Source organism: Plectropomus leopardus, chromosome 21 (genome assembly GCF_026936395.1).
Source record: "Plectropomus leopardus strain MGB_pleo_1.0 chromosome 21, ASM2693639v1, whole genome shotgun sequence".
In the NCBI taxonomy this organism is placed as follows: Eukaryota; Metazoa; Chordata; class Actinopteri; order Perciformes; family Serranidae; genus Plectropomus; species Plectropomus leopardus.
In genome coordinates, this window is record NC_142196.1 from 26413787 (window position 1) to 26437692 (window position 23906).

General features: G+C 37.4%; 1 protein-coding gene across 2 annotated transcripts in view; it reads left to right on the forward strand.

Annotated features, from left to right (window-relative positions):
* The first annotated feature begins 450 nt into the window (after nucleotides 1-450).
* pld1b (phospholipase D1b) overlaps nucleotides 451-23906 on the forward strand; it is a 48619-nt gene continuing 25163 nt past the window's right edge. Inside the window, exons 1-9 of one of the 2 annotated variants that reach the window (XM_088071763.1) lie at nucleotides 451-551; nucleotides 20567-20737; nucleotides 20836-20999; nucleotides 21782-21924; nucleotides 22340-22448; nucleotides 22544-22609; nucleotides 22716-22774; nucleotides 23598-23690; nucleotides 23868-23906. The exon at nucleotides 23868-23906 is cut by the window's right edge and continues 114 nt beyond it. In XM_088071763.1, coding sequence (XP_087927889.1) covers nucleotides 20599-20737; nucleotides 20836-20999; nucleotides 21782-21924; nucleotides 22340-22448; nucleotides 22544-22609; nucleotides 22716-22774; nucleotides 23598-23690; nucleotides 23868-23906 — 812 coding nt within the window. In that variant the 5' untranslated portion in view covers nucleotides 451-551; nucleotides 20567-20598. Of the gene's footprint in view, nucleotides 552-14547; nucleotides 14834-20566; nucleotides 20738-20835; nucleotides 21000-21781; nucleotides 21925-22339; nucleotides 22449-22543; nucleotides 22610-22715; nucleotides 22775-23597; nucleotides 23691-23867 lie in introns of those variants that run through there. The other variant, XM_088071764.1, reaches the window with a different exon arrangement.

A 23906-nucleotide genomic window follows, 5' to 3' on the forward strand; every position in this document is an offset into this window, starting at 1 on the left:
TGAAAATTGATTTAATTCAATTAAAATTTTATTTAAAAGGGATATATGCATAGCATATTCATGATCATCAGTATAACATACAAATGCAAACATACTGTAGTTAGCAGGACTGCTAATTTACATCTGTAGCCCCTCTGCAGGTAACAGATAAAAGAAATAAGGAAACAAAGAAAAAGAAGACAAAACAAAACAAAAGTGCATTTAATGCATCACTGTAAACTTATGGCATAACATGCATGGTGCAAAGTGTGTATGTGCAGAATGTAGCATTCAACATGTGTTGTTTGCACACATATTGCTGTTATAATAGTCTGTAATTATCACGTGTAAAATGTCAGGACCTGTGAGATTAATGTGAAAAATCCAACCTTCTGAACCCTGACACTACTGAGGAGTTTTATTTTGAAATCAGGGCCACCGGAAGTCATGTAGTTATTGATTGTTGCTGTGATTACAGATCTGCTGGATTTGGTCACCGGCTCGCGGCGCCTCTGCTCACTCAAACCAGCAGCAGCAGGAGCAGCAGCTGTCTCTTCAGGTCACATCAGGAGGTAAGACAGAAAAACATCTTTTCACCTCCTTTAGGAGTCTCTCAGCGCCGTTAACCCCTTCAGTGACGCCGCGTGTGTGTCTCTGTGTGTGTTTTTGGAGATTTAACCCCCTCTGTGTTTGGTGAAGTTTGCTCTTGCTGTGGCAGCGCAGGTGCGTAAATGCGTAATTTGTGGTCAATTGCGCGTAAAAGTTAGCGTCGTTGCTGGAGACGCGCTGTTCGTGTGAAGGGGTCTATTTTGGCATGTGAAGGCATCCGTCCTCTGCAGTGGTCTCGAGGAGCATCCTGGTGTCTCGGTGTGTGTGTGTGTGTGTGTGTGTGTGTATTGCGGTGGTCATATCAGCCATGCGTTACGGTGTGTGTCTGTGTGTGCGTGCGTGTGTGTGAGGTGAATCTCTGGCCCAGAGGCACAGTCCCGGAGGCGGATCGGAACGGGTCCGACCTGAACTGATGTGTGTGTCGCTCTGCTGGTCTGTCATCGCTTCTTCCTCATTTTCACTCCTCGATAGATCAGAAACAAAACCACTTCCTCGATATGAGCCAGCAGCTCACACCCCCTCCACCAGCAGCTCCACAGAGCCGCCGATCAAACCCACATCAGAGCCGACGGACGGTTTATATTTAAAGGTGATTCTGCTGCTTGATTTCTATCTTTATTTCTATCTGAAAACGATCACTGCCTTTATCTGCTCAGCTGTTTTCTTACACTGAGTTCAAGAGTAACTTTGGTATTTTTAAGGGATCTAATTTTCACATGATTTTGTGTATAAGTGACTCATTGGGACAACAATCCCTGAAACCAGTCCAGTATTGAGTGATTGTGGTGCAGAAGTGGAACAGGCTCTAATGTAAGCACTTGGGGCATTTCTGCATTGACTGTATGTACATTAAAAACGTTTGTTTTCGCCACTGACTGACCTGAAATCCCAGAAATGTCCTAAAACCTGAGAAACATCCGAAAATCCTAGAAATGTCCTAAATCCTAGACATGTCCTTGAACACTAGAAACATCTTAAAATCCGAGAAACATTCTAAAATCTGAGAAATGTCCTAAAATCCTAGAAATGTTCGAAATCCAAGAGGCATCCTGAAATCTGAGAAATGTCTTAACAATGTCCTCAAATGCCCCATAATCCTAAGAATGTCCTAAATCCCAGAAACATTCTTAAATCCTTGAAACGTGCTTAAATTTTGGAAATGCCCTAAAATTAAAGAAACCTGATAAAATCTGAGAATGTTCTAAAATCCGAGAAACGACCTTAAATCCAAGAAATGTCCTAAAAACTGAGATATGTCCTGAAGTCCTAGAAACATTTATAAATCTTAGAAATGTCTTTAAATCCAAGAAATGTCTTAAAATCAGAGAAACTTCCTAAAATCCTACAAATGTCCTTAAATCTAAGAATTGTTCACAAATCTTACATGTTATAAAATCCTAGAGATGTCCTATAATCCAAGAAATGTCCTAAAATCCTAGAAATGTTCTGAAATCCAAGAGGCATCCTGAAATCTGAGGAGCGGCTTAACAAAGTCCTCAAATGCCTCATAATCCTAAGAATGTCCTAAATCCTAGAAACAATCTTAAATCTTAGAAATGTCCTTAAATCCAATAAGTGTCTTAAAATCAGAGAAATGTCCTAAAATCCTACAAATGTCCTTAAATCTAAGAAATGTTCTCAGATCCTACAAATGTTATAAAATCCTAGAAATGTCCTGAAATTAGAGAAAAACACCCTGCGATGCCTCAAAGTCCTCGAATGTCCCTAAAATCCTGTCAGACTGAGCCTGTCAGTGACAAAAACAAACGTTTTTATGGGATGTAAACTGACGCTGCACCGCTGCCTGCAGCGGTTACATTGCAGCCCGTTTTGCGGCTGCAGCAGTTTTTCTGAATCCTGGACCAGTTCGAGTCATTTAAACACAAACATGTTGGACAACAGGGTGAAAAATACTGACGTTACCCTTTAAATGTTTCCGTCCTCTCTGAAGTGGATCTGCAGTCGCTGAGATTTCTGACACGTGTGATTCGTCACCTCTGTGGGTCACCGCGGCACACATCACAGGACAACCGCTGCAGCACGAGCTGGAAAATCCTCCGAGTGAGAAACACAAAGTGCTTTTAATGTTTCGTCTGCGGTCACTGAGGAAAAAAAACTGAGGCCTTAACTTAAACTGGACATAATAAAAGGTCATAAAACAGGATTTAATGCTTTCATTGCAGTAGATTTTAGCTGTTTGTACCTACAGTCTGGAACATTTCAGCACATTTCATGAATAAAAACACGGAATCTAGAGTAAAAAAATGTGTATTTTAGTTATTTTGTCTTTGCTGCAGGGTTGCAATGGTTTATTTTTCATGTTATAATTTGTTTTTTAACTGATGGCTGTTTTATCTTGTCTAAGCCTGCAGTCTCAACTGTTTTTTTTCCCCACAAATGTCCCAAAATCTAAGAAACACCCTAAAATCCTGAAAACGACCTAAAATCCTATAAACGTCCTAAAATCTTATAAACGTCCTAAAATCCTGAAAACGTCCTAAAATCCTGGAAACAACCTAAAATCCTATAAACGTCCTAAAATACTATAAACGTCCTAAAATCCTATAAACGTCCTAAAATCTTATAAACGTCCTAAAATCTTATAAACGTCCTAAAATCCCGAAAACGTCCTAAAATCCTGGAAACAACCTAAAATCCTATAAACATCCTAAAATCCTATAAACGTCCTAAAATCACAGAAAATGTTTTTGTTCTTATATGTTCAGCACTTTGTGTTGCATTTTATACATAAATTGTGTTTTATAAATAAAGTTATAATACTAATAAAACAATAAAAGCAGTGCTTAACAAATATAAAAGACAATATAGCCAATTTAAAACTAAATATAACTCAACAAGCTTCAAAATACAAAAATAACAACTGAAAATGTAATAAAATAAAATATTATGTGTGTTTATCTGTATCTCAGTACAGTAATACCCAGTTTTTGTTCTCGTTCTCGTTATAATAAACCTTGAATGAACGAAAACAGACACTTTATCATAAAACCGTCTTTTAAGGATGCGTTGAAACACTCACTGGACGTGTCATTTAACTTCAATCAGAGCCAAACTGCGATATGTCACTCTGGATTTCCCCTCGAAAATGATGAATAAAAGTATTTTTATCTTTATATAATAACATATTTTTTAGCTGACGGTGAGTCACATCCTGACACTCGTGATTAATGAGGTCAGGAGATGACGGCGTCAACAATAGTGATGCTTATTTATAGATTATATATTGATGATGGTGTTAGAGGAGCCGTGTGTGTTTCAGGTGAGGCGACTCAACACTCAGCTGATTTATACACTGAAGAAAACATGTTTATTATATTCAGTTTCTGCCAATATATCCCCCTAAATCCTGCACACTGGAGTTTAACACTCAAAGTTGATCAAATTTGCTTGATCCCTCACAAAAAATGGGAAAAAACAAGAAATGACGCTCAAAATAAGCGAGAAATTCTTAAAAATCTACAAGAAATGACCTAATATTTGGCAAGGTAGCTTTATCTTTACAGAGCAATAAAAAGTGGAACATAATATAGATATAGCATTTAGAGTTACAATAAAAGAGATAAAGATATAAAAGGTCACATTAGGTCAAAGTGCACAAAAAATAACAGAAAAACAAAAGACCAAAATCAGGAAACGACCTGAAAAACTGAACAAATAAAATTTAAATAAATAAATAAATGAATAAATAATAATATGAATTTATTTATATTATCAATAAAATATTAATATTTTCTGTAGATTCATTTTAGATATGTAATAATCATCATTATAAATGAGTTTCTTGCTTCCCACAGTTATTTGATCATTTTTTTGTTTTTGAGACATTTCATGCTGAGTTGCAGATTGTTGTTTTTCCGTTTATTTATGTATTTTTTTAAAAGCAGCGTGCTCACGGTTTGAAATGCTCGTGAGGGCCGTCTTCACCCAGCACGTCGATCCAGGTTTCAAAGAGTTAATCGACTGAATGTTTTTACTCTGATTTTAAGCTCGATGATGTTTCTCCCTGAAATGCACCCTGGGAGTCGTGGCGCTTCAGTTCTCACGTCCGCGGGAACATTTCAGTGCAGAAAGTGTCTGTGAAAGGAGTCGCGTGTTGCAACGATGCTGCTGCAAGCCTCGTGGGGTTACGACACGGCGGTTTTTGGGGGCTTGAACACGTTTTTGTAACGCGGCTGTGATGTGATGGAGAGGAAGTCTGAGGAAAGAGGACGTGCTGTGTCTTATTTCTCTTTACTTTGTGAGTGGATGGGTGTGTGAGTGTGAGTGTGAGTGTGTGTGCGTGTGTGTTTTACAAGGACCTGCCTGTCCAGTTTGTGTGTGTGTGTGTGTGTGTGTATTTTTTTTGTCTTGAATTTAACGGGGGAAAGTTGACTCACGTTTGTACTCCCACAGAGACTCTGACTAATGGGCTTGGCTTTACAATTACTGTCCACAGGTAGGATCCTGTGAGTGTGTGTGTGTGTGTGTGTGTGTGTGTGTGTGCGTGTGTGTTTTACAAGGACCTGCCTGTCCAGTTTGTGTGTGTGTGTGTGTGTGTGTATTTTTTTTGTCTTGAATTTAACGGGGGAAAGTTGACTCACGTTTGTACTCCCACAGAGACTCTGACTAATGGGCTTGGCTTTACAATTACTGTCCACAGGTAGGATCCTGTGAGTGTGTGTGTGTGTGTGTGTGTGTGTGTGTGTGTGTGTGTGTGTGTGTGTGTGTGTGTGTGTGTGGACTACATATTCACATAATGGCTCTTCCAGCAAACACAGTCCACAGCCGGGGAGTGCTTAATTGACTTTGTGGGTGTGTCTGCGCGCTTGTACCCAACTCTCTCTCTCACACACACACACACACACACACACCTAAGCACGTGCACACACACACACACACCTATGCACGTGCACACACACACACACACACACAGATAGGTAAAGCAGAGCTCAAGGGGCCGTGGGCGCGGTGGGAGAGGTCCAGCCTTTTATCAGTATTGACAACAGTAAAATGCCTCTACACACACACACACACACACACACACACACACACACACACACACACACACACACTGGAGCACAAACACCGTTTCTAACAGGTCATAATGTCTGCAGAATTTACATTGTAGAAGAAATATCTCATGATGTCTTTTCTCTTTTCTTTGCTAAAATTCGGTCGGTCAGGGTTTCAGATTTACGCTTGTTAACCCTTTGAAACCAAATAGGCTTGATTTCTTTCAAAAAAATTGTGAGGAAAGCAATGAAATCAACAAGAAATTGTTAAAAAAAAAGTACAAGAAAATTACCTGAAAATTAGCACAAAAAATAGATTAGTTTAAAAAAAGAATAAAGTAAATGACCCGAAAAAGTGTTTAAAAATTACAATAAACCTCTGAAATATTTTTCAAAAACACAATTATGATAATTATAAATATATTTTTTCAAATTTACCAATTTCCTGCAATTAGCAGAAAATGTTTTGTTTTCCATGTTTTGAAAAAAGAAACTAAATTAATCTTAATTTAAATGACTCAAATGAATCTTGAGTCATTTAAGGCCTGCAGCCTTATGTAACACTGGAAGGTGTGATTGTGACACTGTGGGCATTATTGCCACTAAAATGCAGGAACTGGCCCATCAGGTTGGATTACATAAACTCACCTGTCTCTGCTTATTGTGAAATATTGATTAGTATTTGCCTGCTGCAGAATGTGGCCAAATGTATGTGGACAGTCTGTGAGAAGACTGTCCTCCAGAACCTGCTGCCGGGATTTACTATAAAAAATATTATACCTTAAGATAATTTTCTAACTTTGTTCCCATCAGGTGGAAAATAGTCAAAATGACAAATTCAGAGTCAAAAGCCCAGAATGACACCCAAAAATAAGTCCTGTTTTTCTGCTCTGATGGCTGTGGGATCAAAAATGTCAGTTTGAATGGGTTTCTATGGAGCATTTTTGGACCTGAACAGTCTGAATGTAACTATTTAGTTTCCACAGTGTATTTTAGACTTATTGTAGGAGCTGAGCTGCAAATTCACTGATTACACTCAAATACACAATCTGGACTACATTTAGGACACATGCATCAACACACACACAGTTATCACAACAGGAAGGATGAAAACTGAAATGAGACAAACAGTTTGTGGTGTTGCATCAGTTGAGGTCAGGTTGTTCACACCAAACTGGGAAGTCGTTCCTGATGAAGCTGGTTTTGTGCACAGGTGGATTATGGTGTTGAAAGAGGGAAGAGACAAACACACGCTGTTGAGAGAAAGTTTGTAGAGCACTTTTGTTTGCAGTTTTGCATGTGGACCAAAGATCTGCATGATATGAGAAAAATATGCAACAACATTGTTAAAAAGCACGATAACAATATCAGTGGTGATATTAAAGTGCACGGAGGTGTTGACTCAGACTTGCACAATACGGAAGCTCGTGCCGTGTTGCCGGTATCCAAAATATTGTAGGACAGATGCTCTTCTTGTCACACTTTCAACCATGCAGAGCACAAAGTAATATCTAAGATAAATAAGCATTCAAGCTTAAAAAATACATTTAAAAGAAAAAAAGGAACAGTGCGTGTGTGTAGACATCAGCTTAAAAACAAATTCAAGTAAAATTTAATGATAATGATAATAAACTTACTCTATGATGGAAATAAACATTAAGTGGAATACATTTAGCTAATAAAAACTGTGGTTTTGGAGCCAGAGGTGGAGCACATGCACTCACCAAACTGCAGTGCAAGATAGTTATTACATATTTCTGTAGGTTTAAGTTCTTTATTTGTTATTTGCACAACAATAACATCTTAAAAATCTCAGGCTCCCTCCAACAATGCTCATTAAATATGTTTAAAAGAGAAAAACAAGATCACAGTAAAAGTGATCAAGTAAAAACAAAATGAGACAAAGTTTAAATATTAGATAAAATGTATCTTAAACAGTTATTGCAATAAAAGAGAGAATATAGGACATGAATATTCATAAAGAGGAGTATAAATCTGCTGCACAGAGGTGTAAACGGTGTAAAACAGTAAGTGGAGTGGACTAAAACGCTGCTAAAATGTGCAGAAAAAGGAGGATTTTCAGTAACACAAAGTGACTGCGGATCAGAGGTTAAAGACGTGATTGTGTAACCAAAAGGTCGCAGGTTTGATTCTCAGCGCAGCAGCACGTCGGGTTGAATTAACTCTCTGAAGAACCTTCCCTGCGGGTAAAAAGCATCTCTCGCTCCGTTTTCTCACACTTTTCTCGGCCGTGTCAGCGGCTGCCGTCGCATCAGACGCGTTCACTGTTTCAAGCATGAAATAAATTCCCATCAAGTATTTCCAGCAGGCGCAGCAGAGTTTAATAACAGGATAAAGTGTGTGTTTTTACTGTCTTATCAGAAGGAAGTTTGGAGGATTTATTGAATCCAGGACTCCACCAAGAGCAAATTTAAACAGGCAGGGAGCTGCCTCCAGCTGTCCTCTCACTCATCGCTCTGCGCTCAGCTTTTCCTGCTACAGCAACAGGTCTGATGTTTCTGCAGGAGAGAAAACACCTGCACCTTTTTTATCATTTTACAAATATATCACAAAAAAACAAAAGCTTGAACATCGAACATCTGAAAGTGCCTCCCGTTTCCCAACCACGGCGTCATTAATAACTTTACAGCCGGACAAAAAAAGGGGGAAAAAGTTAAATAAAAATTAAAAAAAAAAAAATTTCATTAATAAAAGTATTTCTTTATTTATTTATTTATTTATCTATCTATCTATCTTTTACTGTCTTTCTTTTTTGTGTGTGTATTTTCTTCTTTTTCCATCATAATTTTATAGGTCATTTTCTTGTATTTTTTACAAATTGCTTGCTAATTTGTGGTCATCTTTTGTTGCACTGAGCATCACCCTCTTTTCAAAGGAAACCAGGCCACTTTGCTCAGGTTTCAAAGTGTTAAAATCCCATTTTGTCGTAAAGCATTGATGCTCTTTGCTTTGTAACGCTGCCCACAGTGTCATCTCGCACTCTCACACATTAAACTGATAGTAAAATTGTATATTTCTTTGTGGTATATGTCATCAGATCTCCTAACCCTGCCTCATGAACGTGCCGTTAAAAAACAGGCCGTTACATTGGATCGATTTGAGGCGTGTTTGTGGCGTGTGTTGGTGGAAAAAAATGTCTGAATGGAGCGGGTGTGTTTGTGGTATTTCAGTGACCTGTGAGCTTCCTCATGCTGCTCATCGTGGTGGGGATGTGTTGTGAGGAGTGTCAGCTGAATGCCTAAAATGTCTCGGTGAAGTGAGCGCACACACGGCCTGTTGTGCCACTGGTTCAGCCGGTGGAAGCATTTAAATTGAGTCTCGAGTCAGGAGATAATGATCAGCGGATAAGAAACAAGCTGCTTCCTTGTGCAGAACAAGAGGAGACTTCACCTCCCTAAAGAAAGAAATAATCGCTCTATAATCCGTCGCTGAAAGAAGAAATCGGGGCCACTCGAGCATCGGACGTGTTGTAATAATATTTTGACAGAAACAGGAAGTGTGCAGCAAACTGACAGTCACATGATGTCACTCTGCATTCATCAAAATGTCCCATGTTGCTAAAAATGTCAGCAGTCAGGATTCATCTCACACAGGGGGGGATAATCAGACAGCAGGACCCCGGGCCCAAACATGTAAAAGAGCCCCCCGACCCACCCAACACTCAAAAACAGACAGAAAAATACACAAAACATGCAGCTAAAATTGAGTTTTTAATTCACGTTGAGATGAAGAGAGGACTCCTTTCTAAATCTTAAAGCTGCAGTGTGGAGGATTTAGGGGGATATATTTTCAGAAATGTGATATATAATATAAAAAGTCTGTTTTCTCCAGTATATAATCACCTCAAAATAAGAATTGTGTTTTTTTCCCTTAAAATGAGATGTTTATATTAACGGGCAACCAATATTGGTTTTTCAGGGCTGATATTGATATCAATTATTAGTAGTTAATGAGACTGATCACCAATATTTGAAACCGATATGCATTTACAAAAAAAAAGAAAATCTTAAACTTTGTTTAAATGCTTTTAGCAAATGTTTAATCAAAACTTTCAGCACCAGATGCATTATAAAATTACCAGCAACCTTTTGTTTTTAGAAATGTAAATAAATAAACAAACAAATCAATAAATAAATACAAACAGCTCCCTGAGGTTTTACAAAGTAAAAGTTGCTCCCATGCTGACACTTTTCTCTGCACTTTTTTAATTAATCAGTTTTATCGGTGATCATTAAAATACGCCGATAATACAGATAATCTCCAAAATGGCAAAATTCGGGCCCCGATAATCATGAGGATTATGTGCAATAAAAAACAACAGTATGTGAGATCAGAGTAAACAGATCCTGCAGTTGACGGACGTGTCCACTGGGCGGCAGCGTCACACAGTGTCTGTCCTGGTCAGTTATTACTGACCACCTGCAGCACCTCACGAGTCACCGAGTGTCCTGCTGTCGCTCAGAGCGGCTCTGCTCATGTTTCTGCGCCTCTGAGACGCCGACTGAGTCTTATTTGTGATTTTTTTCTCTGAGTCACGTCGGCGCTGGCTGCCTGCCATCCTGCAGCACAGACACAAAAACGCTCATGTGCTGCAGTGAAAAAAACCTGTTTGTTCTGGTGGTAAATCACCTCACAGGTTCATTGTGTTTGACTGTGACGAGGCTGTGATTTAAAAAATGAAGTACGCAGCAGGAAAAATTACAAAAAAAAGAAAAAGTAATTCTGTTCTGTTTTTTCATAATAGAAATAATAATAATAATAATAATAATAATAACAGTAATAATGATAATTGCAACAGTAGTAGTCAGAATAATAATTGATAGTATAATTACAATTTATGTAATGATAATTTATTAAGTATGCAGGAAAAGTGACAAACAATTCAAAGAAAAATGATTTCTGTTCATTGTTTTATAATAATATAAAAACTTTAATACTTTACTATAATAATAATTTAAATATAAATAAAAATACTTTAATATATAATAAAACATAAGTATTATTATTATTATTAATAATTTATAGTGTTTATGTAATTTAGAAATATTATAATTTATATAATAATTTATCAAATGCTTAAAGGCGATTTCCAAAGAGAATAATCTATGGTGGGAATCTTAATATTCAGGCCCTTTTCCCCAGTCGGTTTTTGGACAGTAACTATAAAGACATGGAGACAATAAAGCATGTTGCATCTCGAGGTCTGTGACGAGGCTCTGATTTCCAAAAATATGAAAGAAATATGCAGCAGGAAAAGTGACAAACAAAAAAAAATTTTGTGTACTACTAATAATAATAATAATAATAACAGTAATAATAATAATAATAATAATAATAATAATAATAATAATAATAATAACAATAATAGTTTTGATCACTTGGTTTGCAGTATGAGATCCTCTAAACTTTGGATATTATGCATTTCAAGTGAAATATTGTCTCTCATGCACAAAGCAAAGCAGAGGAAAGCAGCTGCATGAAAACAAGCGAGCAGCGAGCTCTGTGAGATTAAACAGAAGCGATCATTATGACGGCAGTTAAGAAGAAACGATGGAGATGACGAGCAGCCCTATAAAGACGAGCTGATGCACCGTATCGATCAGGAGCAGGAAAATACATCAAGGGTTTATGCATCTTTTTTTAATGTGTTTTATGTATTTATATACAGCAATTTCTATAGACTGCACCTTAAATGTTGGTTATTTAGATCCTCGCACGTATCCATAAACAGTCAGATGACTCTGCGGACTCAAACGCTGTGAGAGGCTCTCATGTTTTCTCACATGCTGAAGTATTTCACACGCTTCTGTGAATTTTCGTCTCTCTTGTGCATGCTGAGGCTCCTCCGGGGAAAATGCTTTTCAAGATATTCAAACTGGACACAACCATAGAAACAAGTATTTTACTGTACAACTATTATATTTCTTGTGGTGATCACTTTAACCCTTCAGGGACTGAATCAGTGAATTTGTAGCTCAGCTCCTACAATAAGTCTAAAATACACTGTGGAAACTAAATAGTTAAATTCAGACTGTTCAGGTCAAAAAATGCAGAAAAACATGACTTGTATTATTTCTGGGTGTCATTCTGGGCTTTTGCATGTAGTATATTGAAAATATATGTATTTTTTCATCTTAAAACGCAGGGACATCATGAAAAAACCTGTAACTTAAATTGCTAAAATTTTATTTAATTAATATTTCATATTTATGATTAGGACTGAGTATTTTCTAAGTATTTTATACCCCGAAAAAAACGTTTTTTTCTCATGTGCCAATGAGCAGCTCTGAACAGGGCCCGCTTCCACGCTGTATCCAGACTTTCTTCGTACATCCGTGTTTTTCTGGATTCTGCATTTTTCTGGATAACTGCAGAGCACAGGAGGATTCAGGGATCCTTTCCTCTAAACAGTGATATGTAATATGCTCTAAATACTTATGTCATGTTGTCAGTTTAGTAACATGTGCATTTTAAAAAAAATAATTCTGAAATAAATGAATGTTAAACACACCATTGTTTTGCAGGAAAACAGCTGGTTCCTCCCTGAGGCTTCAGCGCTGCCTCATCCAGCTCAGAAAAACTTTCTGGAGCTCTTTATGGTTTTGGATGGATGCACACAGAGAGGGAAGGCGGCAAATTAAGTAGTGCGAGTGCACATTTTAAGAATTAATAATTAATTTGGGAGACTGAAATACTGAAGTTAAGGGCCGGAAACAAGTGTACTGAGTGCACGAATGAAGCGTTTTAGAAAATGATTTGTAGTTTGAGGGCAGGAACTGCACTTTTCCTCCGTGACAGTGACCAGACTCCACAGAGAAATGTTGTAATTTAGGCAGAGATACTCCTGCGTGCGGCTTTTTATAAATGTTTTTCGCTTTTTATTTGAAAAGGTCCAAACAGATCATCCTCATAGGGCCAAGTAGCCTTTCCTCTCCAAACTGTGTGTGAATCAATGAGAAAAATACAGAAACTAAAAAGTACAGATATGAACTTAGAAAAATAACATTAAACAAAGGTGAAAATAAACATTATAAGTAGAACCAGACTGTTGGGGAGTGTCCTCATGAAACTTAAGTTCACAAACAAGGGTGTGAAAACCATTAAAATAAATACATAAATAGATTACTAGATAAATGATTAAATAAACAGATAAATATTAAAAAATAAATAATAATAATATTAAATAAATATTAAAATAATTAAATAATACAATGAATAAATTATTAGAATAATGAATAAAATGATAAATAATAAGAATAAATAGATAATAAAAATAAATAAATAAACTCAGTTAATGAATGACAAACGTACAGGTGTAATGTTCTCCATCCATTTTCCCGTCTTTTTAGGAAATTGTTGCACTCTGATAGCAAAAGTTATCCTTTCCATCTTAAATATGTCATATATGTATATGTATATATATAATGTCGGTCCAATCACTGCAGGTAGTGGCCACTTTCTAGTTTCGGCTTTTCAAACCTTTTTTTTTTTCCATTAATTACAATTATAAATCCTGTGTGATGCACATATGGCTTCTCAGTCAGGATCCTAAATGCTTCATGCAGCTTTAAGCACAATCGTACCCATTTCTGCTCTTCAGCTGGTATAGTGAAAGCTCTGTGTGTGTGTGTGTGTGTGTGTGTGTGTGTGTGTGTGTGTGTGTGTGTGTGTGTGTGTGTGTGTGTGTGTGTGTGTGTGTGTGTGTGTGTGTGTGTGTGTGTGTGTGTGTGTGTGGCCTCTGTGCTCACATGTGGGTGGGAGTCTGAATGCTTTCGTCCGTCTCTGGAATGTCAACAATGAGTCACGTCGGCTGGCTCGCTGCTCGCTGCTCGATGCTCGCTGCTCGATGCTCGCGGCTCGCGGGCTCGCTCACACTCTCTTGTGTGAAATCTGCACTCGTTCAGCAAGTTTTCCAGCAGCAGCTTTTACTCACAGACGCTCTCAACGTGTGCAGCTCTGTGTCATGAACTTCTGAGTCGACTGTTTTAAAACACATTTTCGTGTTTCCTCTCTCATCCGAGCCAGAGGAGACTGCGACCTCTGTGACCCCAAATATCCGTTTCCTCAGTCTGTGAAAATATGAACCGAACAAATGAGATCCAGGACTCCTGAACTGGATTTGATCACCTGTTTGAGTTATTTTTCATGCAGAAATGCCAAACAAGTTCCAGTTTCAGCCGGTTGGATGTGAGGATTTGATGCTTTTATCTGTCTTATCTGACAGTGAGCTGAATATTTTTACATATAACATATATAACATATACATAACAACTCATTTAGCTGATACCAAATCCACTTTTTTCTCCACCTAATTTTAAAAATCATCAAGTCTCTTCTGCACATTTGTATCATGACGGCCCGTCAGCAGATGGAGACATGAAATAAAATGCTTTTTAATAATATCCACTGTTCAAAATAAGAAAAACACTTCAACTTGTTGAAAGAGTTGATGTTTTGTACATGTTCACTTTGATCATTAATAAATATCTAAATTGTTGGCCAATTCCGATATTTCATTTTATATTTCAATATTTGTGGTTTATGATTAGGACTGATGTTGGATTAAAAAATTAACTCAATAAAAGTAGAAAATCATATTAACGTGTAACATTTTTTAAAGAGTGTGTGTGATACTAAAGCAGGGCCCTAAAGGGTTAAAGCATAAAATGTCCCCTTTAAATGATTAATTGATCATCAGACAGTTGCAGATTGGTTTCTGCAGTTTGACGAATCGCTGAGTCGAGATTGAGACTGAATTGAAAAGTTTAGTTTCCCCTTTAACACAGACAGGTGCCCCAAACAGGAAGTCCCCCTCTCCGCTCTCATTGGCTGTCTGTGAGCTCCTGAACGCCCCCTGGGGCCAATCAGGTGTCCTCCCTCCGGGCTGCGTCCCGCCCGGCTGAGTCTACCCCTCCTCTGTCTGTCTCGCTGTCTCACTCTGCTCCAAACCTCCAGACTGTCTGTCCTGCTCTGAGACTGTGTGTGTGTGTCTGTGGATGTGTGTGTGTGTGTGTGTGTGTGTGCGCGTGTGTGTGAATGCGTGTGTGTGCATGCTGCAGAGTGTGTGTGCATGACTTTAAGAGAGATAGCAGAGGAGGACAGCGGTGTCCTCTTTGAGTAAAGTTTGTTTCCTGACGTGGAGACGGTTCAGGGAGGTGAAGATGATGATGATGATGATGATGTTGGGCTTCCCTCAGCCTCTGCAGGCTCAGGTCAGTGGAAGCCGACCCTGTGTGTGTGTGTGTGTGTGTGCGTGCGTGTGTGTGTGTGTGTGTGTGTGCGTGTGCGTGTGCGTGTGTGCCAGCTCTCTCTGTGTGAGTTTTTGTGGTTTTTTTGTGCTGCCAAATGTTTTTGAAAACAACTATTATTTCAATAATTAATCACGCAACCAAGTTATTAAGTTTTTCAGCTCCTGCTGTAAAATATCCGAAATGACCATAAATACCAAAATGCCATCACAAGTTCTCAGAGCCCGGAGAAATGTCATCAAATTCTTAATTTTTTATAATTTTTAGGGTGATTGTGATTTTTTAAAAAATATAGAAATACATTGCCCTTTAAAAAAAACATGAAAAAAGATGGTAGATGTAGATTTGTTTTTCATTTTATTTTTATTATTTTGTGCTATTATGTGTTTAAAATTCCTATTTTATTTTATAAACTTTCAAATGTATTGTTCTTTTTATGTTTTAGACACATTTGTGTCTTTTATTTATTTTTTATTTTATTTTTTCAATGTGTCTAAACTCAACAGTGTACAAATGCAACAAGTCATTGGATTTTCTGGGGGGAAAAATAGCAACGTAACGGCGAAGCTCTCAGTTTGACGTTCCTCCCACTGTGATGTTTAAGCCATAACCTGAGTGCTCAAACTGTTCATGTAAAATAGACAATAAAACAGCCTGTCGGTCACTTTGAACTGTTGTTGCTATTGACAATTGTCAACAAAGTTTTGTTTGAAAGCTCCAGGCAGGTAAAGCATTATTTGCAAAGTTAATGTTATTTTAAGCCGAAGCATCTGCAGATTCAAATTTAAGTTCAAGGTTCACGATGTCTTTATTTGTACGAAAGTGAATTTGTTGTGCAGACAAGAAATTCAGCAATAACAAGACTCAACAATACAGATTTAACCCATTAAAGCCTGGTGCAACATTTCTTTTTTGTGCTGCTCCCGGATGCCTTTCACAGGTTTTTAAACCTTTGAGCCCTGAACAGATACGCGAGCTGTCTTTAAAAACATACGAGAAAAGACGCTGAGCAACTTGGTAAGAAATGTTCCACAAATTGCAAGAAATTAGTAACTTTACAAATTATTTTTAAAAAGCTAGGGAAAATATTTAGAGTAAAAAAAAAAAAAAGCAAGGGAAAAACTATATTTATAGTTATCATAATTACATGTTTAAAATATGTCATTTTTAAGCTATTTTTGCCATGCCATGTTTGGCTTCTTTGTTTGTTTTCTTTCATTTTATTTTATTTTATTTTATTTATTTATTTTTACTAATTTTCTGGTAATTTTCATGTACTTTTTACAAATTTCCTGCACATTTTTGTGTAATTTCTTCTTTTTGGCTCATTGCTTTCATCCCATGTTTCTTTTTTCTGAAATCAAGCCAATTTGCTCAGGGTTCAAAGGGTTAAAAGACATTAAATAAAATATATGCTGAAAAATGCACGGTCGGTCGCAGCACGAGCACGCGCTCTCGGTTCATGCCTGATATATTGTGATCAGCTAAACTTAGGCATGATACCAGATGAAGCAGTCTTTTGTTTTTTGTTATTTTCGCCATCATCTTAACTAAGGGAGCTGGAAAGGGACAATTTCACCAGACGCAGCTGCACCGTGTAGCGGCCGCCATGACTGCGGCCGGTTTTGTTCTGTCCTCTGCATGGTCTCATGTCAAACTGGGAGTTTTTCAGAAGAACCGTTTCTGCTGGCAAAGATCTGCACTCCACTAAGTGCTCTTTTGTTATTCCTCAGACGGCATTGTGGTGATATTTTTCTAATAAGTGCCTGCAGAGAGATGCAGAGGATAAGTGGAGTCTGGGCTGCAGCCAGCACGTCTTTCATAACTTCTCTGCAGTGTCCCATACCTCTTTTGTTGTGTGTCACTGCATAAGGGCACCAGAAACTCGATCTCTGATCTGATTTAAGCAGCAGGAACAACCAAATATTTGCTTTGTTTACCTGCTGAGTAACTTTGGATGATCTCAGGATTGTCGTTGAGTGCTGATGACTCGCCGCATCAGACGATGACTTCAAATAAAAAATGCTGAAGTGATGGTGAGAGATAAAATAAGAAGTTTCGGATGTGAGAGAAAAGAGGAAGAAAGAGGATTGTGTGTGTGTGTGTGTGTGCGTGCGTGTGTGCGTGCGTGTGTGTGTGTGTGTGTGTGTGTGTGTGTGTGTGTGTGTGTGTGTGTGTGTGTGTGTGTGTGTGTGTGTGTGTGTGTATAAGGACTCAGCAGCCTGCCACCTGGTTGGCGAGTGATGCAGTTGGGGGGGTTATGGTCCACGATGTACCCAATTAAAGTGAGTGCTTACTGGGCTGGGCATAATGCAAACACACACACACACACACACACACACACACACACACACCAACCACAGCATGCATTAATCATCTTAAATTATATTTTGTTATTTCCAAGGTCAATACTGAGCGTTCAGGCCTGACTTTGCTCGTATTGTTTGAGTCACGTGGATTTAACTCGAGTCACGTCCTCACAAAATATCCTTAAATAGAAGAAGGATTTACTGACGGCTTCATTAATCTATGTCTTTATATCAATGTCGAATCAAATCACTTTGTGTGATGGAAAGCGGTCAGTTGTGGTTCTGAACTCGCTTAAAATTCCCACCAACTCTGCAGCTCTGCAGAGCTGTTCAGCCTCATTTATTTTTTTTGTGTTTTTTGTGTTATATATATATATGTGTGTGTATATATATATATATATATATATATATATATGAACTGTAACCTCACATTCAGACATTCAGGTAATGTTTCCCATTGCAAACTTAAGCAAATTAGATGTAAACGCAGCAACCTTTACCGTACTGTCATGACACTGTATGCACAGTCCACACCCACACACATACACACACACACACACACACACACACACACACACACACACACACAGTATACAGTGAATAGTGTGTAGTATGCAAAGCATTCACAGCGTTATGATCTTGTGTGTCACTGTTGTGTTGAAACTGTGTGACAGAGAAATGTGTGTGAAAGTGTGTCCGAGGTGTGTCTGCTGACGTCTAACAATAGCTGCTGGTGGAACCGGAGATGCAGGGAATTTAAAATAGTATAACAAAAAATATATATAACAGAAAACCAGCAAGAATTAAAGTACAGGACGGACAGAAACACAGCCAGAGAGAAGAAACCTGCCCGGCACTGAGCAGAAGACTGAGATTATACAGATTATAATTAAGCAGCTGGAAGTGGACGGTCTATCTATACAAACATATTTTTACATGTATATTAGGGCTGGATTTAAAATAAAATTACGATATTTTAAGGCTATATCGCGATACACAATACATTGTATATCTCAATATTTTCAAATGTCCTTTAAACTTACCTTAACGACTAAAATACAAAATTATTGAATGAACTGCAGTTACAATAAAGTAAAATAAAGTAGCTACAGTCATATAATAAAGTTGAATACACTACTGTTATAACAGCATTTAATAAAATATGGTTATAAGAAACTATTTTTTAGTGAAATTTAAAAAAAATATTATTATAGTGAAGGAAATCAAACAGGACCCATGGCTTTTATTTTGAATAGTAATTTTATATATTACTATAAGCTGAGATACATGGATTTTATTCAGTATCACCAACAGCTAGTTGGATTAAATGTTAAATTCTGGCTGTACAGCTCCCATTATGGGACAATATTAAAGAAAATCTTTATCCAGAGTCAAATGAGAAGAATAATGGTGTGAAAATGAGTTTTTTTGGTTTGTTTTTTTTCCGTTTGACACATTTGACACAAATTGTTTTTTGGTCAAGAAACAGCTCGTTTCTGAAGCTCGTTTCGCCCTCTGAACTGCTGAACGTTGACCTGTGTGGTTCAGAGCGTGTGATTTTCTGGAAATGTTAGAGCGACCTGCCCGCTGTGGTTACTGGTTGTGTCGCCTGTAGGAGGAAGTGAAAGCAGACAGACCGCAGTCAAACCGCAATTCAACTTTCTGCAGAACCAAAACATAATTAGTAGTTTTTTCTTTGAAGTACTTTTTAAGAGATTATGAGGCAGGAAATACCTCATACAGGAGAGAATTACAGGTTGTTTCTGCTTTTACTGAACAATAAAATAATTTATCTAATTAACAGCATTTTCTCACAGTACAATGATTAATATCCAAAGATATGTGCTTAACTTTGTTTGGATCATCGCAATAAGCTCCAAATATTATTTAAAATAGATTTACATTATTAAAAAGAAAAAAGTATTTCCTTATTTTGTGGTGATACTGAAGAGACTTTTAAATGTTTTACACGCAGAAATTACTTAAAGCGTTTAAATAGTTGTCCTAATTAAAAAAAGGGGGAATAGGTTAAGAGCAACTTAACAAGAAATGGATGAAAAATAAGCAAGAAATCAATAAATATTGAAGCCATAAGCCTGTCCTCAGTCACATTCATGTTTCTGTCAGTTTATGCGAAAATCCCTCCAGATAATCCTCCTCATTCATGAGTGCACACACCAACACTGTGTGACCTGCTTTCACACACACACACACACACACACACACACACACACACACACACACACACACACAGTTATTTTGAGGAATGTGATGAAGAGGTCCTCTGCTTCCTGTGCTCCTCCTCTGATAATCCTGTTGTTTGGATTGGAGTCTCATCTGATGTGAGGCTGCAGGGACAGCGAGGACGAGATGGATGGAAGTCGCTGCGGGGCGTGACGATAAAACAGCTGGATGTAGATGAGAGCAAGGGAAGAAAGACGGAGAGCTAAAAGACTGAAAAAGACTTAAAAGCTGTGAGGAAATCCATCAGAGAGACACAGAGAGAGTGTTGGATGAGGGATCGTGATGGTTTCAGTGCAGAAACTGTGCTTCGGGTTATTCAGTGTGTAGTTATTATTTGTCTCACACGACTTATTAACCTCTGAGAAAATTGGCCTGATTTCTTTCAAAAGCATGGGAAGAAGGGAACAAAAGAAGAAATGACCCAGAAATTAGCAAGAAACTGTTAAGAACTAAGAGAAAATTACCTGAGAATTAGTAAAAAAACAAAAAAACAAAAAAACAGAACAAAACAAAATCGAAATAAAAAAAGGCAAAAACAAACCTTGGAAAATTTGCTTGAAAATATAATTATTTGGTAACATAATTCAAAATAATTGAATATGTAATTATAATAATAAGAAATTATCCAAAATGTTATTTATATAATTATATGTATCTTTTTGGTTTGTTTTTTTTTACAGTTAGTATGTTATTTTTGCTGCTAAATTATGATGTATTTTATATTTATTTATTTTTATATTTTTTTAAAATATGATTTTGTTATTATTATCATTGACATAGTTTATTTTTATTATTATCATCATCTTTCATAATAATTTTGATTTACACCTGTTACGGTTGAGACAGTGTTATTGCAGTTTGTGTTTGACATATCCAGTTGTAAAGTCTTTTGTATATGTTAAATCAGAAAATTAAAAATAAAGTTTGTTAGTAAGTTGTCTGAAGTTTGTTATTTTCTCATGTTCTCACCTCGTCTCCAGATCTCAGTTACAATTATTAAACTTTAAATCTGCAGCTCGTTATTTTCAAACGTCTCTGCATCCTTCGTCTGTCTTCCTGTGGTTGTCCCGTGACAGAAAAATTGAGGGATGTGGTTTGACCCTCTGGTGTAACGCCTTCCTCTCCTCCTCACCTGTCTCTCCAGGTGAGCCCCGGGCTCCAGACTGAGTGCTAGCCATGTTGCATTCGTCCGAGCCAACCTCCAGCACCCTGCAGCTGGTAGCCAACGATATGAGCGGCATCATGGAGACGCTGGACACCCGCGAGCTCGACCTGGAGGACGGAGAGTACGACACGACCGACGCCCACGCCTCAGGTGTGTGCGTCAACGTCACGCTCATCTCACATCGCCTCATATATCTGCGTCTGATGTCCGATTTCTTTGTATATCTGCTGTTTTATTTCTCTCTGCAGGCGAGCGTTTGCCTTTCACGGCCATCTACCACACGGTGGGCTTCAAGGAGCAGGAGGCCAAAGTCTTCCTGTCGTCTCCGATCACCGCCAAGATCCTGGAGGTGGAGCGCTTCACGTCAGCTCAGGACCGCTTCAACCATACCCAGCAGAGGAGCGTCAACAAGGTGCCCCCAAAAATATCACTCTGTACTTATTACTTGTCTCGGACAGCTTTATCGCCTCTTATAGATGCAATCTTGAATCACGGTGCTGTCTTTAACCCCTTTAAACCCGAGCAAATTGGCTTGATTTGTTTAAAAAAAAGGAAGAAAAAAGAAGAAATGACCCAAAATTAACAAGAAATTGGTTAAAAAAAAAAAAAAAAAAAAAGTGCAAGGAAATTCCTTGAAAATTAGTAAAAAACAATAAATAAATAAATCAGAAAAAATAAAAATAAATTTTAAAAAAAACTAGGCAAACTTAGAAAACTTGAAAAATGCTTAAAAAAATCATAATTCTGTAACATAATTTTAAATATTTAATTATAAATATATATACAGTATATATATAAATACTGCATCTATACTCGCCTTTACACACATCAACAATCAGCTGTTTAAAGGAGTCAAAGTGTGCTATAACAGGGTGTTTATAGCTGAGTATAGGTATTTATAATGCATTATAAGCCCTATCTGTCAACCTCTAGTTCATAACTAGTCAAGAGCATCAATAAGACACTTTATTCTTATTTATTATAAGTCACATTTATATTGTTTTATGACTGTTGATATAGAGCTTGATGTTCGTTTATAAGTGTAGTCATAAAACATTAGGAACACATCATAATTCACTATAAATGCTCATAATGCACTATAGATGTCACAGTGAAGGGTTTAAAGCTTTTGCAAATAATTTAACATCATGATCATTATCTTCAGATCGTTAAATCTAACTCTTTGTGCCTCAGTCGATGCCGGCGGTGTTTAAGATCGAGCTGAAGCACGGGGAGTTCACGTGGCTGGTGAAGAAGAAGGAGAAACACTTCATGGACCTCCACAGAGAGCTCAGGACCTACAAGACCTTCATGAGGCTGCCGCTGCCGTCACGCAGGTGAACAGCTGCAGGCCGTCTCCTGCTCCTGCACAGTGATACATTAATATGATAATAAAACATAAAATACTTTATTCACTCTGACATTCAAAGGATACACAGCATCATGTGACCTAGAAAAGCTTAAAAGAGTTTTTCCATCCAACTTTTTGCAATAAATGCATTTGCATGCAACTGACATGTTTCCATCAGGGGAATTTTATATTTGCAAATTTCAGTTTGCACAAGTTTAGTGTGACTAGATAATAATCCTGTCTAAGGAATATTGTCTCTGTAGAAAAACGTTTTTTCTTGTTGCCTTCATCAATAAACTTTTAGTAAAGTTGCTGAAACAACATTAGAAACAAGCTACAGCAGTGTCACACTTTTGCCACCATCCTGGGGTTTGAACCTCTCTGGTGGTTTCTCTCCGCAGTCACACGATAAAGCGGCAGACGGCGACCGGCGAGGCGAGGCAGATGCCGAACCTCCCCAGAGGAGGAGGAGACGAGCTGGTCAGAGAGGAGCAAGTCTCCAGTCGCAGGGTACCACGTCTACTGATCTCACCTGATTTCATACTGATTTTTGTCATTTTATTGCATGAATTTTGGGTAACCGATATTTAATGTGTTTGTTCCAGAAACAACTGGAAGATTACTTGAACAGGCTGCTGAAGATGCCGATGTACAGGAACTACCACACCACGGTGAGGACGACAGCGCGCTTAAAAATACCTCAGAAAGATTCTCCTACTTGGAAAATGTTAACAATAAATATTTTACTCACCACCTGTATTTATTTCTCACTCTCAGATGGAGTTCATTGATGTCAGCCAGCTCTCCTTTATCCACGATCTGGGACCAAAAGGCCTGTAAGAGCAACTCTGCGTCGAACATATCATAGTATACTACTTAGTACTTTTTTGGTATTTAAATCTGATCATTAATATTAAGTATTAGCATAAGAAAAGTTACATTTAACATTAAAAACAACTTAAAATGTTGCTGTTTAATGAGAAAATTAATACAAATTCAGTGAAAATGGTTTCAAATAGATCAAATATTAATTTGAATATTAAAGGTACAGTTCACCCCAGAAATAAAAAAATAATCCTCTTTCCTGTCATGTTATTTATTCTCTTGTTCATAAGTAGATAAAAGACAAATAGTTCCCAAAGAAAATAGTTCCTATGTGACTAGATTGATAATAAGAACTAAAGGGAAGAGGAAAAATATGTATACCCCATGTAATATCCTTTCAAAAATGAACAAATTGGCTTGATTTCTTATGAAAAGATGGGAAGAGGGCAATGAGCAACAATTGAAGAAATTAACAGAAAATTACCAAGTAAATTAGTAAAATTATAAAAAAAATACCTGAAAATTTGTAAGTAAATAAATAAATTAATTAACTAATAAAAAAAGTAAGTAAATAAATAAGCAAGTTAATAAATAAATAAATATAATAAATAAAAAGTAAATCAATAAAAAGAGGAAGAAAAATAAAATTTCTTGAATTCATTCATATCCAAAAAATGTGAAATTCCAGCAAAAGCATTATCCTTTAGCATGTATAAATACATAAAGAATGTGCTGGAAAACAGTGTACTATCAAAAACCTTCATCTGTGTTTTGGTGGACGAAGACTTGCAGTATTTTGTGATAGGAATATTTTATTTCTTTATTTTTTTTCAGAGAAGGAATGGTGCTTAAGCGATCTGGCGGCCATCGGATCCCCGGGTGGGACTGCTGCGGTCGCACCAAAATGTGCTACCGCTGGTCCAAACGGTCAGTGAACACTAACAGACACAAACGCCGACACATGTTTTTGTGTTTTTAACTTGTGTTGATTTTAGATTTGATTTTTTAAAAGTTTTTAAATTTTAGAATCCACGCTGAATTACAGAATAAGGACGACTGCAGCTGCAGCGCTCTCAGGGTTAAACTTTTTGTGTTTGTGTGCAGCTGGCTGGTGGTGAAGGACTCGTTCCTGCTCTACATGAA